Source organism: Hippoglossus hippoglossus, chromosome 1, assembly GCF_009819705.1.
Source record: "Hippoglossus hippoglossus isolate fHipHip1 chromosome 1, fHipHip1.pri, whole genome shotgun sequence".
Classification (NCBI taxonomy): Eukaryota; Metazoa; Chordata; class Actinopteri; order Pleuronectiformes; family Pleuronectidae; genus Hippoglossus; species Hippoglossus hippoglossus.
Window position 1 is genome coordinate 17,405,291 of NC_047151.1, and position 15,664 is coordinate 17,420,954.

The 15,664-nt window shown below is 40.8% G+C and overlaps 2 protein-coding genes across 3 annotated transcripts; one reads left to right on the plus strand and one right to left on the minus strand.

Annotated features, from left to right (window-relative positions):
- Window positions 1-385: 385 nt before the first annotated feature.
- On the minus strand, window positions 386-7,828 carry tmem134 (transmembrane protein 134). Its single transcript, XM_034614297.1, has 8 exons — window positions 7,621-7,828; window positions 6,350-6,606; window positions 5,324-5,391; window positions 5,122-5,208; window positions 4,925-5,001; window positions 2,332-2,376; window positions 843-896; window positions 386-730 (listed from the first exon to the last, which is right to left on the minus strand). Exons 2-8 carry the CDS (start codon window positions 6,560-6,562, stop codon window positions 648-650), a joined length of 627 nt encoding a protein of 208 aa, XP_034470188.1. The 5' UTR covers window positions 6,563-6,606; window positions 7,621-7,828; the 3' UTR covers window positions 386-647.
- Window positions 7,829-8,697: 869 nt separating this feature from the next.
- Window positions 8,698-14,053, plus strand: serping1 (serpin peptidase inhibitor, clade G (C1 inhibitor), member 1). 2 transcript variants are annotated; one of them, XM_034613848.1, is made up of 11 exons: window positions 8,698-8,840; window positions 9,162-9,211; window positions 9,356-9,464; window positions 9,553-9,714; window positions 9,841-10,143; window positions 10,710-10,925; window positions 11,640-11,783; window positions 11,939-12,142; window positions 12,235-12,374; window positions 13,284-13,506; window positions 13,720-14,053. In XM_034613848.1, the coding sequence occupies exons 2-11, from the start codon at window positions 9,164-9,166 to the stop codon at window positions 13,965-13,967; spliced, it is 1,797 nt and encodes a 598-aa protein (XP_034469739.1). In that variant the 5' UTR covers window positions 8,698-8,840; window positions 9,162-9,163; the 3' UTR covers window positions 13,968-14,053. The 2 variants fall into 2 exon arrangements, with proteins under 2 accessions (XP_034469739.1, XP_034469811.1); XM_034613920.1 differs by having other exon boundaries at window positions 8,720-8,844; window positions 9,164-9,211.
- The last annotated feature ends 1,611 nt before the right edge of the window (window positions 14,054-15,664 follow it).

Here is a 15,664-nt window from a genome sequence, read left to right on the forward strand (position 1 = left end):
GATGTTTTTTGCCCTTTCAGTTGCAATAAAAGTAGTGAAGCGACACCCAATCTATAACTCCACACACTCGAGTCCTGAGAGTCGACAAAAGTCAAGTGCACAGAACTGCCATGTTGGTGTAGCTGAGTTTTCTAGCATCCTTTTCCTCATCCATATACAAAGTCTATACATTATGAATTATGCCACCCTTTCCCTGTGAATTGATTCTCTGTTGAAAAATAGATATTTATTACATTTTTAAGAAGTCTTCAGTAAAATGGATATGAAACACATTGATATCCATTAAATGTTTGCATGAAAAGCTGCATGATTCACTCTACCCGACTCCACAGTTTGTAGTGAGAAATACTGAGTTTGTTCAAAAAACAGATTCAACCGACAGAAATTAAAATATACAAAAGTTTTATTGTAATTTCACAGTCATTATTCACACAAGAAAAACACAGGCAAGACCAGTTTCCTTCTTTTTCATGTACAACGTCAGTTCATTTAGTGGAAAACATACTCCAGACACTGAGTGGTTAAATTAGTGGTCATAACAATGACAAGAAAAAACAACGTGAAACATGTGACAGCAATGTTTTGTTACAAGTGACAAAATACAATTCATTTTAAGATAACAGAGAAAACTAGTGTCTCATAAAATGTCATTTTTCAAAATAAGGCAGGTAGAACAATTTGAAGCCTCTTCTCCCTCGGACAGCGCAGCTGATGTATATCACATGGTACACTGGAGGACACACAGGGGATGATACTGTTCATGTCAACACAACAAAGCATGCATTTATCCAAACTGTTAAAACCATGCAAAATGAGTTTTCGGAACTAAATCGTCCATTTACCTCCAGGGATGAAGAGAAGAAATCCAGGAACAAAGAAAATAGCACTTGAAACTCCTGTAAGGACAAACAAGGTTCAGTATTTCTTGCCGGGAATTACATGATAAGATCCATTGCACTATCATGTATGTACAGGAATTGTGAAGCAACAGCCATTTATCTTAGAAAAGAGAAAGGAGAGAAGGGGAACTTCAAGCCTGGTCCTGTCCATTGGCAACAAAATCTACCTACTGTGACCTGGAAAATGCCCTGGCAGACATCGCTGTTCAGTCATTTATTCCTCAGGTTTTATTTCTGTCTTTCTATTAAAACAAACTAGAAGGGCACTTAGTTGGAGTGTATACCTCCACCAAGGCCCAACAGTCCCCTTAAATTAAAACAGGCCACAGCTAAGGCCACATTAGAATGAGTCATTAGACACATTTGTTCATCAGGAAAAATCCTGGATCGGCCCCTGTTCCGCACCAAAAGTTAATGGGTTCTTTCCTGACCCATACCACATCCTTCCACCAAGTTTCATTGAGGTGTCCAGCAGTTTTTGTATAATCCTGTTTACTAACAAACAACCTTTTTGGCAGAGGTTGTTCATCGCATCATAAAGTCACTGGTTGCAGAATTTGATGATGATCAAACTATTAGTTTGTGTACTACTTACTGTACAGTCTATTTGTGCTGTTTGCGAAAACACTCCACAGGCTTAAGGAAGGAGAAAGGTCAACATTTGTCACGTGGATAATCAAAAAATCATGACCCTCATCTATAACCCACAGGCTCACCAGTCCTGCATGATTCTGTTTTTCCAGCACTGTCTCTTCACACCAACTAGAGGTTGAAGACGAGTGGGACATTTTGGCCTTGACTGGTGGGCTGTCGAAACACAACACTGCACCGTGTCATCAAAAGAACTTTGCCCTTGACAACCTGGTGTCTCTTTGCCTCCAACCAAAGTGTTGTGTTGTCAAAGGGACAATAAAAATGCAAGATAACATGGTCATGAAAAAAGACTGAGTCTGTGTCACAGACTCAATAAAATAAAGGAACATTATTAAATTATACTATTTAAATACCAGGAAATACAAAGACGTTCAAGTTTTTTTAGGGTACATAGTTATAATTTGGTAGCTCACACAGCAATCTACTGTGTTTCCTTTGATTACGCTTCTGAAGTTGGAAGCAGCACATTTCTTTTAAAATACCCAGTTAGACATATTCAGCATGAGGGACTTGTTAACAATGTTTTAATCATTTCTATCCCACTTGGATTTGGACAAAAAAAATGTGTTGAGTCATTTCTGTTCTCAGAAAAACAAGAACTACTTCACTTTCTATTTGCACATAGTAGCCATGTTTTTTTTTTTTGTCAGCTATTTTGCAGTCTGTTTTTTACTGTATGCTGAGTGCACCTAACACCAGAGTCAAATTTCTAGTATGTGTGTACACATACATGACAAATAAAGCTGATTCTGATTCAATGATGATATTTCTTACTGACCTGCATTTGGATTCAGCTGTATGACCACACCTGTGAAAATAAGAGCTGACAAACAAACAATGCAAAAGTGTGTTATTAGGATTGGGAGAAATTGGAAGAAAGCCACTGTACAGGGTCCAAACTTCCCTCTTTCCCATTCAAGTGAATGTGAAGCAGCATGTCAATGTTAAAATAATGGAGCATGTTGACAGATTCATACGACGTGCCTTTGGTACTGCCCTTTTTAAATATTTGTTTTAGATTGTAGTGACTCATCTGTAAATGTCAAATGCTTTAAGCATGTACATTTCAAGCAAGAGTTTAAAAGGTGAGAGACAGAGTGTGATCAGACATTATTACTGTCAATAATAAAGTAAAATCTAGGAAAACATGTCAAGAACAGCAGCAAATGGTATAAAATAAACTGATACAAATATGTAGTATCTGACCTATTACGTTTACTGTCTTCTTTTACTCTCTCACTCAGTCCTTCCCCTCCTACTCACAAAGCCGGTAACCACCTTGACTATATTTTCACCAGAAACTGTTCAACATCTAACCTCACTGTAACCCCACTTCATGTCTCTGACCACTTCTTTATCTCTTACTCTCTCCCACTATCTCAAACTGACAACCCTACCACATCAACAGACTCTGTACCTGTCCGTCGCAACATTCATTCCCTCTCTCCAGCCTCTCTAGCCTCCTCTGTTTTATCAGCCCTCCCTTCCACTGACTCTTTCTCACTCATGCATCCTAACTCTGCCACAGACATTCTCCTTTCTACTTTGTCCTCCTCTCTTGACTCTCTCTGTCCTCTTACGTCACGACAGGTCAGCAAGTCCTCCCCAGCTCCGTGGTTGTCTGACTCGGTGCGCGCCGTCAGAGCCACTATGCGAGCATCAGAAAGGAAATGGCGAAAATCTAAACACCCTGACGACCTGCTCACTTATCAGTCTCTTCTCTCCTCTTTCTCTGCCTCTATTTCCACAGCCAAAAGCACTTTTTACCAAACTACAATTCAATCCTCATTTTCTAACCCCAAAAAACTCTTCTCTATCTTTTCCAACCTCCTTGACCCCCCCAGTCCCCCTCCTCCTTCCTCCCTTCTACCAAGCCACTTTGTCAACTACTTTACAAAAAAGATAGATGACATATGCTCCTCATTTTCTAATCCTCCTTCTATAACTACATTTCCATCAACTTCATCTTCATCCCCTTCTCTTTCCTCTTTCACCCCCGTCTCCCAATCAAGTTCTTACCTTGGTATCCTCCGCCCGCCCGACCACCTGCCCCCTTGACCCCATCCCATCCCATCTCACATTCTCCAGTCTATCGCTCCTGACCTTCTTCCTTTTCTCACCCATCTTATCAACACTTCCCTGTCAACTGGCTGTTTCCCTAACTCTCTGAAGGAGGCAAGAGTAAATCCTCTCCTGAAGAAACCCACCCTACTGGGGTCCCTCAAGGTTCCATCCTGGGTCCCCTCCACTTCTCTCTGTACACCAACTCTCTCGGCTCTGTCATTCACTCACATGGCTTTTCCTACCATAGCTATGCTGATGACACCCAACTAATCCTCTCTTTTCCCCAATCTGAAACACAGGTAGCAGCACGAATCTCTGCCTGTCTGACTGACATCACTCAATGGATGTCTGCACACCACCTGAAAATTAACCTTGACAAGACTGAACTACTTTTCCTTCCAGGGAAAGACTCTCCCACCCATGACCTGACTATTAACTTTGACAACTCCGTGTTAACCCCCACCCAGACTGCTAGGAACCTGGGTGTGACACTCAACAGCCAACTCTCCCTTACTGCCAACATTACTGTAACAACACGTTCCGGTAGATTCATGCTGTACAACATCAGGAGAATACGCCCCCTTCTCACTCAGAAGGCGGCGCAGGTTCTGGTCCAGGCCCTGGTCATCTCACGCATAGACTATTGTAACTCCCCCCTGGCAGGTCTACCTGCTAGTGCCATCCGACCTCTGCAGCTCATCCAGAATGCAGCAGCTCGACTTGTCTTTAACCTAAATTCACTCACACTACTCCGCTCCTCCGCTCCCTTCACTGGTTATCAGTGGCTGCCCGCATCCGTTTCAAAACATTAGTACTTGCGTACCGTGCTGCGAACGGATCGGGTCCAGTCTACATCCAGGACATGGTCAAACGTTACACCCCAGCCCGTTCACTCCGCTCTGCATCTGCCAATCGGCTTATTGCTCCCTCACTGCTAAACACTCATCAAAATCACGACTGTTTGCTGTCCTGGCTCCTAAATGGTGGAATGAGCTCCCCATTGACATCCGGACATCAGAAAGTTCACACATCTTCCGCCACAAACTAAAAACTAATAATTTAATAGCACTTAAATGGCACTTACTTATAGCACCTTGTAGTTTTGCTTTTTTGAAGAAATTGTACTTTCTTGATTCTTGTTCTGGGTTTGTACCCTCATGGTTGAATGCACTTATTGTAAGTCGCTTTGGATAAAAGCGTCAGCTAAATGAAATGTAATGTAATGTAATGTAGTATAATCACATCAGAATATATTGCTTGATATTTCATATTTGATGAATCAGAAACACTCGTGTTTTATGACTCACCAACTCCAGTTATGAGGAGAAGGAACGAAGCAAGTACAACTCTTCTGTTCTTTTTCACCAGCGGATGGGACACCCACCTGAGGAGCAACACAGGGTTTTAAGGTAACTTTGTGTGTGTGTGTGTGTGTGTGTGTGTGTGTGTGTGTGTGTGTGTGTGTGTGTGTGTGTGTGTGTGTGTGTGTTCCACTTGAACTCACCCGCAGCAGTGTGCAGAAAGATGTGTGACGGAGCTTAAGGTGCTGAAGGACCACTGGGAGCTGCAGTAAGACAGTGTGGCCGGGTCACTGTGAAGAGAGAGAAACAGACTTCATATCACACTCAAACAAACACATGCAGGAAACAGAAGCAATAAAAACAAACTAACAAAAGAACATCAACAGTCCTTCACCGAGCACCCACCTGATTTTAAAAAAGTTATTGAAAGAGGAGTTGCCATTGTTGCAAAAGGCGTCTTCATTTTCCAGATTCTACAGAAAAAAGGATATCAATATTAAATGTTTTATTATTAATATCAATAATGATCACAATCAATGTCACCAAAACATTTATCTTTAAAAAGAAACACATTTAAAGCTTGATGGAAGTAGCGTTAAATAAATATTATCAACCTAAACATATTTGAGACCAAGATATGACCTTTTTCAATGATCTGAATTTTAGAACTTTCTAGACCCTGTGTATCATATCGATATATTCTGAACTTATTTATATTGGTATTGATGAACATTGTATTGCAATAAGTACTGATATTGTTTTATCCCCCAGTCCTAGATTCAGGTAAACAACTTATAGAGGTTAACAAGAACGACATTCACACGTCCAGATTTGATAAATGTCCATAATTATAGTGTGTATTTTGAGTGAAAAAACTACGCATCCCATAAACCATTGCTATGGATCCCTTTCCAACAACTTCTTCCTGAATTTAACCTTGTTGCAGTGAGCTTTAGCCCTTTTGACCCTTTTCCTCATCTCTAAAAAAAACCAGCAGGTTAGAAAGGTAAATCGTGGTTGTTTGGTGGAAACGTAATGTGCTGAACCATCCAACTGTAGCCTAAGATTGTTTTTTCGATGATTGTTGGTGGTAGTGGTAAACATTCCCATGGTAACAGCGAGCTCCACCAATTAGACACGTCGATATTACACCTGAGGATCGTGGGTAGTGTAGTATTTCTCCTTGACATCACGAATAAAACACATTTGTCTTAAAATGCAGTTGATATCACACAGACTTGTGGTTTCTGCAGGAGCACTTAACACTGTTTCACAATCTTGTAGCTTGTGGTAACCCTACCTTGTATGGTTAAAATATTATGGCTGATAATCAAAATCTCTATTCAGAAAAAGAATGGAATTTTTAGTTGCGGAACCATGCTGTTGAGCTCTGTAGCTTTATATTCGGACGCAGAGAAGGTGCATGTGTACCTGATACTTCAGGTTACTGTGTTCAGGGGAGCCAGTGGCAGCAGGTAGAGGTTGAGTCTGAGGTTTAGAGAAGGTGAGTGGACCAAACGTCATCTCTCCTCCTTCTTTTTCATTGTCTCGGCCCTTCCATCCCTCCGCCTCGCCATCGGCCACAGCTCCCTCCTCGTCTCCCTCCAACACAAAGGCATCGTCGATACTGAACTGCGTTGCCATGGTGATCGCCTCTTAAACCCTGAGGTCCCGTAGCTTGATGCTCACTGTTGGTAAAGAGGAAAAATCAATGTTTAGTCACCAGTATGCACTCCGAGATATGACAGAGAAACATCTTGTGTTGCTATTGAGTGGTAACAATCAACGTCTACATTAACTACATGGAATTATTGAGCAAAAAAATCTTTTCGAACTTGTAACATCTGCGAGTGTCAACGTGGGTATTTTTCTTTGTGTTCTCTTGGAGTAAATCTCACAATAACTTCACAGGCTACAGAGCTTTAAGCTGTTATATATGTTATGTGTAGAAATATTGTGTCATGCACCTTGAACACAATTAGAAAGAAAGTTACTTGCTACATTTGAAGAAAAATAGCTTAAATATATCACGTTAAAACCAAATTAGGAACAAGTATTAAAGTTAAGCACCGTATGGGACTGAATCTTGTGTTACAGCAAAGTTATGGAGGAGTCAAAGGTTCTAAAGTGGCACAGCTGAGAACAGGAATCCTTCCTCTGGCTCTGCAAGTCGGTCGATTTAAAAACATCCCTGAGGACAACAGCTTGGGTGAATTGTGTGAATTCAGAGAGGCTGAGAGTGAATCACATTTTCTTCTGTATTGCAATTATCAAGACGGGTTAAGACAATCTACATATATTATGAAATATCTGATAAAAATCCAGAAATGTTCTGATGATGACAGAATGGAATGGTTGATCCATTGTAATGCTTCTAAGTTGGCTACTTAAATCTAAAAAAAACCCCACCAGGATGGTTGATTTGTTTAGTTTTTAATGCTGCTGCTGCTCTGGTTTGTTTCTTTCTTTCTGTTCGGTACTTTTTTCCATTTTTCTGAATGATGGTGAAAGCCTGATGTAGCCTGTGCTTGACACAACAATGGAAATCAATCGGGTCTAATCAAACCCCTTGTACACGGTCTCCACGTGTGGTCAGGAGGGACCACAGGCTGAACTGAACCGGAGGCTTGAGGTTGCTCCCTGCCATTGTTTGTGCTCTTTCCGCTAGTCGATCAGATCAGATGACCAGGAGGAAAACTTACTGTCTTAAAGTTGATCTCTTTCTCCAGCGAGGCCAAACTCGACTCCACGGTGTTTGCAGGCGGCTCACATGCTCGTCAATCAATGAGAAACCAGAGTTAAACCTTCCTCTAAATCTTTGTTTTCTTCCTGATTCTAAAAACGTCTTTGGGAAAAGTTTTAAATCCTCTCCCTCTCTCCTTTTAACACTCGGCCTTCGATTGGACACGACTGATTACGCCCAAAGGTCTCGTCAGGAGACAGGCCGCTCAATCGAGAGTCAATTTTTCGATCGACCTACTAACTTACTGTGTATTCAAGTTTTCTTTAAATTGAAAATATCATCCACAATAACACAAATGTGTCAATAAAACATCAAGACATTGGCATTTTGTGACTATAACATATTTAGACCTATCAAACAAAACGGTAAAAGAATAGAACTCTTGATATCTACAAAAAAAGACAGATTAGCCTGAGGGTGCTGTGAATTCACATGCTCCTCAGAAGCTTCCACTTCCCAAGTTATTATTCAATTATATTACAAATACAAGCAAACAAAGCACCTTTCTGATTTCTTCAATAAATAATTTTGTCTCAAGTTTAAAGAACCCACAGAGATAATATGTAAGCCCAAAAACATTAAATGCAACATTGAATATAACATCTTTGTGCGCCAAACCTTTCACAACCATAACAAACCACAGCCATAACAAGTGACGCTGGGGAAATTACTGCTTTGTGACTAAACGAGCATCAACACTAGGATGATCTGTCTCAGACTGTGATGCCTCCTCTCAGACAAAACCTCCTCATGCCACCCTGGATTACTGCCTGTAGTTTTGCTCATTGTGTTGATGATAATTATGATTCATGTTATTTCATCCCATAAACACATGAAATTGAGCAAAGATCCAACCACCTGGACTGAGAATTCTAAATGAGAGACAAGAATTATATATTTCATCAATAATGTATTATTATTACAGTTTAAACTTACAATGAAACATTTCTTTTGTAGGCTATGTGTTGCCAACATGAAATCATGTGGTTTCCAGAAAGTCAGATGCCCTGCATTGTGCAAACAAACATCTCTAAACCAACAATCATAGATTAGTCATTAGACAGTTGCAGTTTCCAGAGAACACACAGTCAGAGCAGGTGGATGAAGTGAACAGCGGATGTGTCAGGACAATAACTAATGAAAACAGGTGTCATCATCACTGAAGTCTGGAAAACAAAGAGCTGTGAGTTACTTTATGCTTCACTGACTTGTTGTTTGCAAAAATATTGAGATCATATTATGTATTTCTGCTGTATGAACTTTTTGTACTCCACTTTATGTTCTAGAGTTTTTTATGGGATCGATTTCTTACAAAACTTCCAGCAATTGATAATTGTAGAAAAATATTCACAGTGTAAAACGTTTTAATGGGGTGAATATCACCATGTTCGCTGCGCCACATATTGATCTTTCTTCCGGCTTGGTGCCATCTTCATTTTGAAATCCTCCCTTGCAAAACCTCTCACCTCATTTCATTCCCCCTCCTCTGTGCTCTGCTATAGATGAGACTGCAGGCTTCACTGTTCGTCTTGCTGCTGCTCATTTTTGAGGTAAATCAAAAAATGTTTTTATGACTCAGGCAGCATGTTTACCAGTATCTTCAGTATTATTTGCTTGACACACAGAATAACACCTCAGACTTCTTGAGTCTTCTTGAATTTATAGCAGATGTTTGACATTTTCTTTCTGTTCAGCTTTCATCATGCACACAACTCCAGGTGACACATGGTTCCTCTCTGGAGCTGTCATGTGTCATGTTTCAATCTGACATCACCGGAGCCGCCATCACCTGGAAATTTCAAGGTTTTATTGTGTTTCTATCACAACCGTTCTTACTGTGTTGCAAAACTGTACAAATATATATGTTTACAGTTGGATGTTTTTCTTACAGGTAAAGATGTTAACCCAGAGTCGATTGGCACTGTTCGAGTTGTAAAGGATGGCCGGTACCTGTCTATATCCCCCGTGACCTCTGCCAACGAGGGCGAGTACGTGTGTTCGGTGAAGGAGAACAATGTGGAGATTATAAGCTCTTTCAACATCACAGTTAGTGGTAAGATACACACATTGTTTATTTTGTCTAGGAACCGTTATATTTTGGGTCGATTTTAATTGGACATATATTCAACATGAAGTTTGAATCCAATAGAGTTCGACTGATTCCTGTCTCTCTCTACAGCCTCATTTGACTATACCATTAAGGTATTCCAAGGCTCAGTTCTTCGCCTGCCATGTAATTTCCCACCCAGCAACCAAGTCTCGGCCAATGCGTTCTGGTTCAGAAAGACGGATGATGGGAAGAAGATGAGTCTGAATCTTGAAGACGATTCATGGGATGATAATCAGAGATTCAATCTGCTTTTTCCGTTTGACCACGATCAAACCCTCCTCATCAGAGACACTGTCATGGAGGATGCTGGACTTTACCACTGTGAATCTGCAGCGGGGCAGAAGCTCAGCACCGTATTCGTTATTGTTGAAGGTAGGATTCACAGACTTTGACAGTTTGCTCTGCTGCAACTCTCAATGAATATTCATTTTAAGAGCAACACATGGATGATAGAGCGTTAATGTACAATAAAATATTGAACTAAACAAGAATGGCGCTCAGTATGAAACCACATTTAAATTCATTTGATCTGTAGTCTTATGTGGATCTGCACCAAATTGCACACGCTCACAATTATTAGTCCCCTAAACGTGTCTGATCTATTTAATCTAGATCCATGAGTTATTCTCTGGAAAAACAGTGAAAAGGTCAAGAAACTCCCTTTCTGTGTGTGGTAAAACAATTCTGGGTACACCCGCTGATCCAGATTCTCATCATAGTTTAATGGATTCATCCTTGACCATGACCCCCTTCCACCAGTTTCATGGTAATGTGTCCAGTAGTTTTTGTGTAATCCTGCTAACTCACAAAGTAAACAAAGTAACTGTTACAAACCAACCAACATTGAGGGGGCAAAACATAACGTCCTAGCTTCAAAAGCCACGTTGCGGCTACAACATGACAATATATTTTAAACTGTCTGCTTCACTTTCTTCCAGATGCTCCTGCCCCTGTTCCTTTCCACTGCAAAGACGTGAACACAGCCTGGGAGCCGTGTCAGGACGAGAGCAGTCGTACAGGAGAGCCCATCTTGCAGGAATCCCTGGCAGAGTTTTCCATGAAGCTCTATTCTTACCTCAGACAGTCGTATCCTTCAAGCAACTTGCTCTTTTCTCCGATCAGCATCAGCGGGATGTTTTCCCATCTGTTGCTTGGTACGGAAATTATTCGATTTTTTTATTCATTTTAATTATTTTGAAAAGTGTTCACCAGCGCTTGGAAATCTACTTCAAATAATTAAAAACTACAGCGCACTACAGTTTTAGGAAGTTGTTTGTTGCATGCTTCTATGTTACTGCAATAACTTTTAGCATTTATATTCTTTATATTTTGTATATCTTATAGTTTTACATCTTGCTGAGTGTCTAATGTTTTGCTCTATCCATCCATCCATCTATCTATCTATCTATCTATCTATCTATCTATCTATCTATCTATCTATCTATCTATCTATCTATCTATCTATCTATCTATCTATCTATCTATCTATCTATCTATCTATCTATCTATCTATCTATCTATCTATCTAGATATTATGTAGTAACAAATACTGTATAGGTTTTTGTTACAGATGAGCTGGGGAATTTGGAGATTGTTGAGAAATGTACTGACAAATTATTCATTCCAGACACTTCTTGGCATTTTATTGACAGAGAGAAAAATATGACGTCAATTCTTGGCCTTTAAGAATCGGTGGTCTAAGCAGACAGCCCTGTGTTGTGGCATTTACATAAGTTTGCATTTGCATAATATGTTTCTGACTTTGAAATGTCAGAGTTATTTTCTTCTGCTCAGACATGCTGTACCTTGCAGCACTTTACATTAGCATCCTTCTATATTATGACTTCCCTTTGTTGTGTTACCTGCAGGGGCAAAGAATGACACCCGCAAAGCGATTGAGAGGGCAGTCTGTGTCCCTCACGACTTCCACTGTTTTCACTTCCACATGAAGAAGCTGAGAGAGAAGTTGTCCGGCTCCTTGCAAATGGCCTCTCAGATCTACTATAACCCAAGTACTTCTATCACACTGTGAAGCGCCTATGATGACCACTCTGCGGAGAGAACTCCAATCAGGGAGAAAGATGCAGAGATTCTGAGTGCATACAAAAGCTGAGAGGATCTTTATCTCTCTTTAGCTCATCGTGTTTTCTCTGTTTCTTCTCCGTAGAAATGAATCTGACTGAGTCCTTCACCAACCAGTCCATTCAGTTCTATGATGCGAAGCCCACCAGACTGCTGAACACCACCGAGGAAAACACGCAGATGATCAACAGCTGGGTGGCAAATAAAACCAACAATAAAATCACACAGTTGGTTGACTCCATTTCTCCCAGTACACAGCTGATCCTGCTCAACGCTGTCTCCTTTAGCGGTCAGTAAAGTGTGTGTGTGTGTGTGTGCACAATTGTGAGTGTGTGCATGTGAAAATGGTGGAAAGTAATAAACTGTGTATGTGTGCATCAGGTCAGTGGAAGGTCAAGTTTGGTGAGGGGCCACCAAAAGGTCTTTTCACCAAACTGAATGGGGACCTGGTGAATGTGCCTCTCCTCTATCATAAGGGATACATGACGGCTATGAAGTATGTGTTGGGGTTGAAGGCACAGGTAACACATCAACATCCATTTTAACACATCATTATACATCACATAGTATACAACTGACACATCCCTTACAGCCGCGGAGCCTGATTGCTTCATCACTTGTTTTCATCAGAGGCGTAACTCATTCACATCTCACTCCACAGTTGCTGAAGATTTCATCATCATCTCTGCTATTCGTTTTGAACAAGCATTCACAAATCCACTTAAAAATCATGGAACATTAAAACTCGGTAGAGTTCTATTTAGATCTGCACCAAAACACAGCTCGTTTTTTTTCCCGTTGAAGATCCATGAATTAATGTCTGAGAAATGAATGATAAGGAAGTAAAAAAAAACATTCTGGATCCTCCCTCTGATCTGAACCAAAATGTGTTGGCACATACTTCCACCAAGTTTCTTAGTAATATGTCCATTTTAACTAATAGAAAAACAAACAACAAATGCATAGGTAAAAAAAATATAAGCTCATCCTAATTCCAGCATCTCGCCTGCAAATCATCATATATTTTTCATTCCTATATTTATTCATACTTTTTTTACTCTTTATTATCAAACTATCAACTAATAATATGATAGTTTGACTGTCCATCCACAGATACATCTCAAAATGAAACAGTTATTGTTGATTTGGCTTAACTATTAATGGTGCCAGTTTTTAAAATACAAGGTTGATTGGTTGTTACTGTCGCTCACAGCTAACAGGACTCCATGTCTACATTATATTTGTAGCTCTCAAAGCATTATGGAAACAGTAGTTTCAAAACTAGACCATAGTTATTCCCCCAAGAGGAATTACAGAGTCCATTAATTCATCTTTTTTCATGTTTTTTCCTTAATTTGTAGTTTTTATTAGGAAGCAGACAAGGATCAAAACAGTCAGACTTTGATTTTATTTCATATTCTTTCCATCAGGTGGCGAGGTTTGCTCTCACAGGTGACAGCAGCCTCTACATCCTGCTGCCTCGCTCCAACAAAGTGGGCGACCTGCAGCAGCTGGAGGACAGGATGACGGACACGGCCGTGCTCCGAATGATAGAAGAGCTGAAAACAACAACTCCTCAGCCGGTGGAGGTTTCTCTGCCCCAGATCAAGCTGGACGTCCAACCAGACATGAACATAGTTATGAAGAAATTAGGTTTGTTTCATCTCTCATGCTCCTCTGTCTGTCACACTCAACTCAGCTTGGGCACTGCTTTACCCAGCAGCCAGACACAAAGTCCCATTTGTGAAACATGTCTCCTCCGTCTACTCTTTGAGATCTTCACATCGGCATCTGATCTACTGACTTTCTCTTTCGTCTCTGCTTCATTCACCACCCTCATTTTTTCTGACTTCCCCCCCTGACCAGGTCTGTCATCACTCTTTGAGGAGGCCAACCTTTGCGGCCTCTACTCAGAGGATAGGGTGGTTCTGGACGACGCCAGACACAGGGCCTTCCTCGCACTGACCAAAGAAGGGGTAGAGGCCGGCGCCGCCACTGCCATGAGCTTCGCTCGCTCCTTCCCTTCCTTCTCCGCCCTGCAGCCATTCGTCATGCTGCTGTGGAGCGACCAGGCCAATGTGCCTCTCTTTATTGGCAGAGTGACCGAACCGTGAGCAAGAGAGAGGGGATATGAGCAGGAAAGAAACTACATGATGAAGAAATGCTGAATAATACATTTCAAATAAAAGTAGTTCCATTGTTTCTGTGTTTTTTTGTTGAAATCTCAAAACTCAACATAAAACATTCTTAAATATGACTCAATTGTCACTAACATGAGGCTTTAAAAACATATACACAGAATTGTTTTTGAAGGTGATGATGAATACGCACACACACACTTTTGCTGTCTGTCTGGTGTCTTTGAAGAGCTCAGCACAGTATGGATGCGTTGTTTCTCAAAAGGAAGACAGACGAGCACTGAAACAACTTCAATTTATTTTGCGAAGTAGTTACACAAACCCACCACACGATGGCAGTCATACTGTGTGATTGACATTGAGGGTAAATACACAGGGACTGCAGTAGTAAATTCCCACCAAACTTCCACCTCAGCCCTCCTGCATCTTCACCACTGATATCAATTTAAGGAAGACAAGTGTCAAAATCTGTGACAGTAAAGGTTTTGTTTGTTTTGTTTCTTCTTCTGTTTTTTTGTTTTTTAAAGCAATAGCTTGCTTGGTCAAAGCACAGCAACTGAGCAAAAAATACCCTGAATCATCGTAGTCACAAACAAATAACACACTAAGACGTTTAGAGACCGAATAGACGGCGAGGACTGTAAACACATCGGCATTCAGAATGATCAGCGGAGGTTGCACTCGATTACAGAAGCTGATGGTGTTTGCTAAACATGCAGCTGTATCGCAGCTAAAATGGTTACATAAGCTAAGCAGGGTCAATAGACAAGAGTCAGAACAATTTGGTGACTGTAAACAAAAGCAACAGATCCAGAGACAGGAATAGGCGGCCGTCCAGCCCGAAAATGTCAACTCTATTAGATCACTCTCACCTCGCATGACCCCGAAACAAAGTGTTCCCAGAAGTGCACCGTCGTCGATGCTTGTATAACATTATAATGTTATCGATTTGGTTTGATTATCTCACTGCTGACATGCTGGGAGTTTTGATGTGCATAGAGAAAGTACAGAATAATCCCCCATCCTAGCCCAACCCGCTACTTAAAGTCTTTTAAGGTGTAACTGAAAATGTGTCGAAGCTCATTATAACACATAGTTTAGTTCCAAGCTCTTATAATAATGCCCAAGCCCTTTTTCTTCTACATCCAATCCATTGAAGAATTTTTTTTTTTGCAGTCAACAATGAGACATTCACAAGGTTGTCGGAGGACAGCAAGATTATGAGCAGCCCGATTGATTCAACAGTTAGAAAAACTCCCGGAGGCCACTGACTGACTGTGGGTTTGCTTTTGTGAACCACTGTACGGCCACAGCATCAGTGATGGAGGAACCAGGGGGGGGTGCACTTCATATCCTGACAATTCGACAATATGCACATAACATTCATGTAGGTTGATAAGTGTGCAATCGAGCTCAGAGTCTAAACATTGTGGATCCTGATCTGTGATGATCCACAGTCCCCTGCTGCAAAGCGTGTTTCCATACAGGTTATAATCTCATTGATCTCTTCAGGTTGAATTAACAGGGGGCTTCATTTTTAAAAGTCTGCATTTCTACTGACTGCACGCTGCAATCCTGTTTCACAGACATGGTCCCAGTGGTCCTACCTTGCATCCAAATAATTAAATATATGCCACTTTAAACCTGATGTCTAACAGTTCATAAAACGCAAT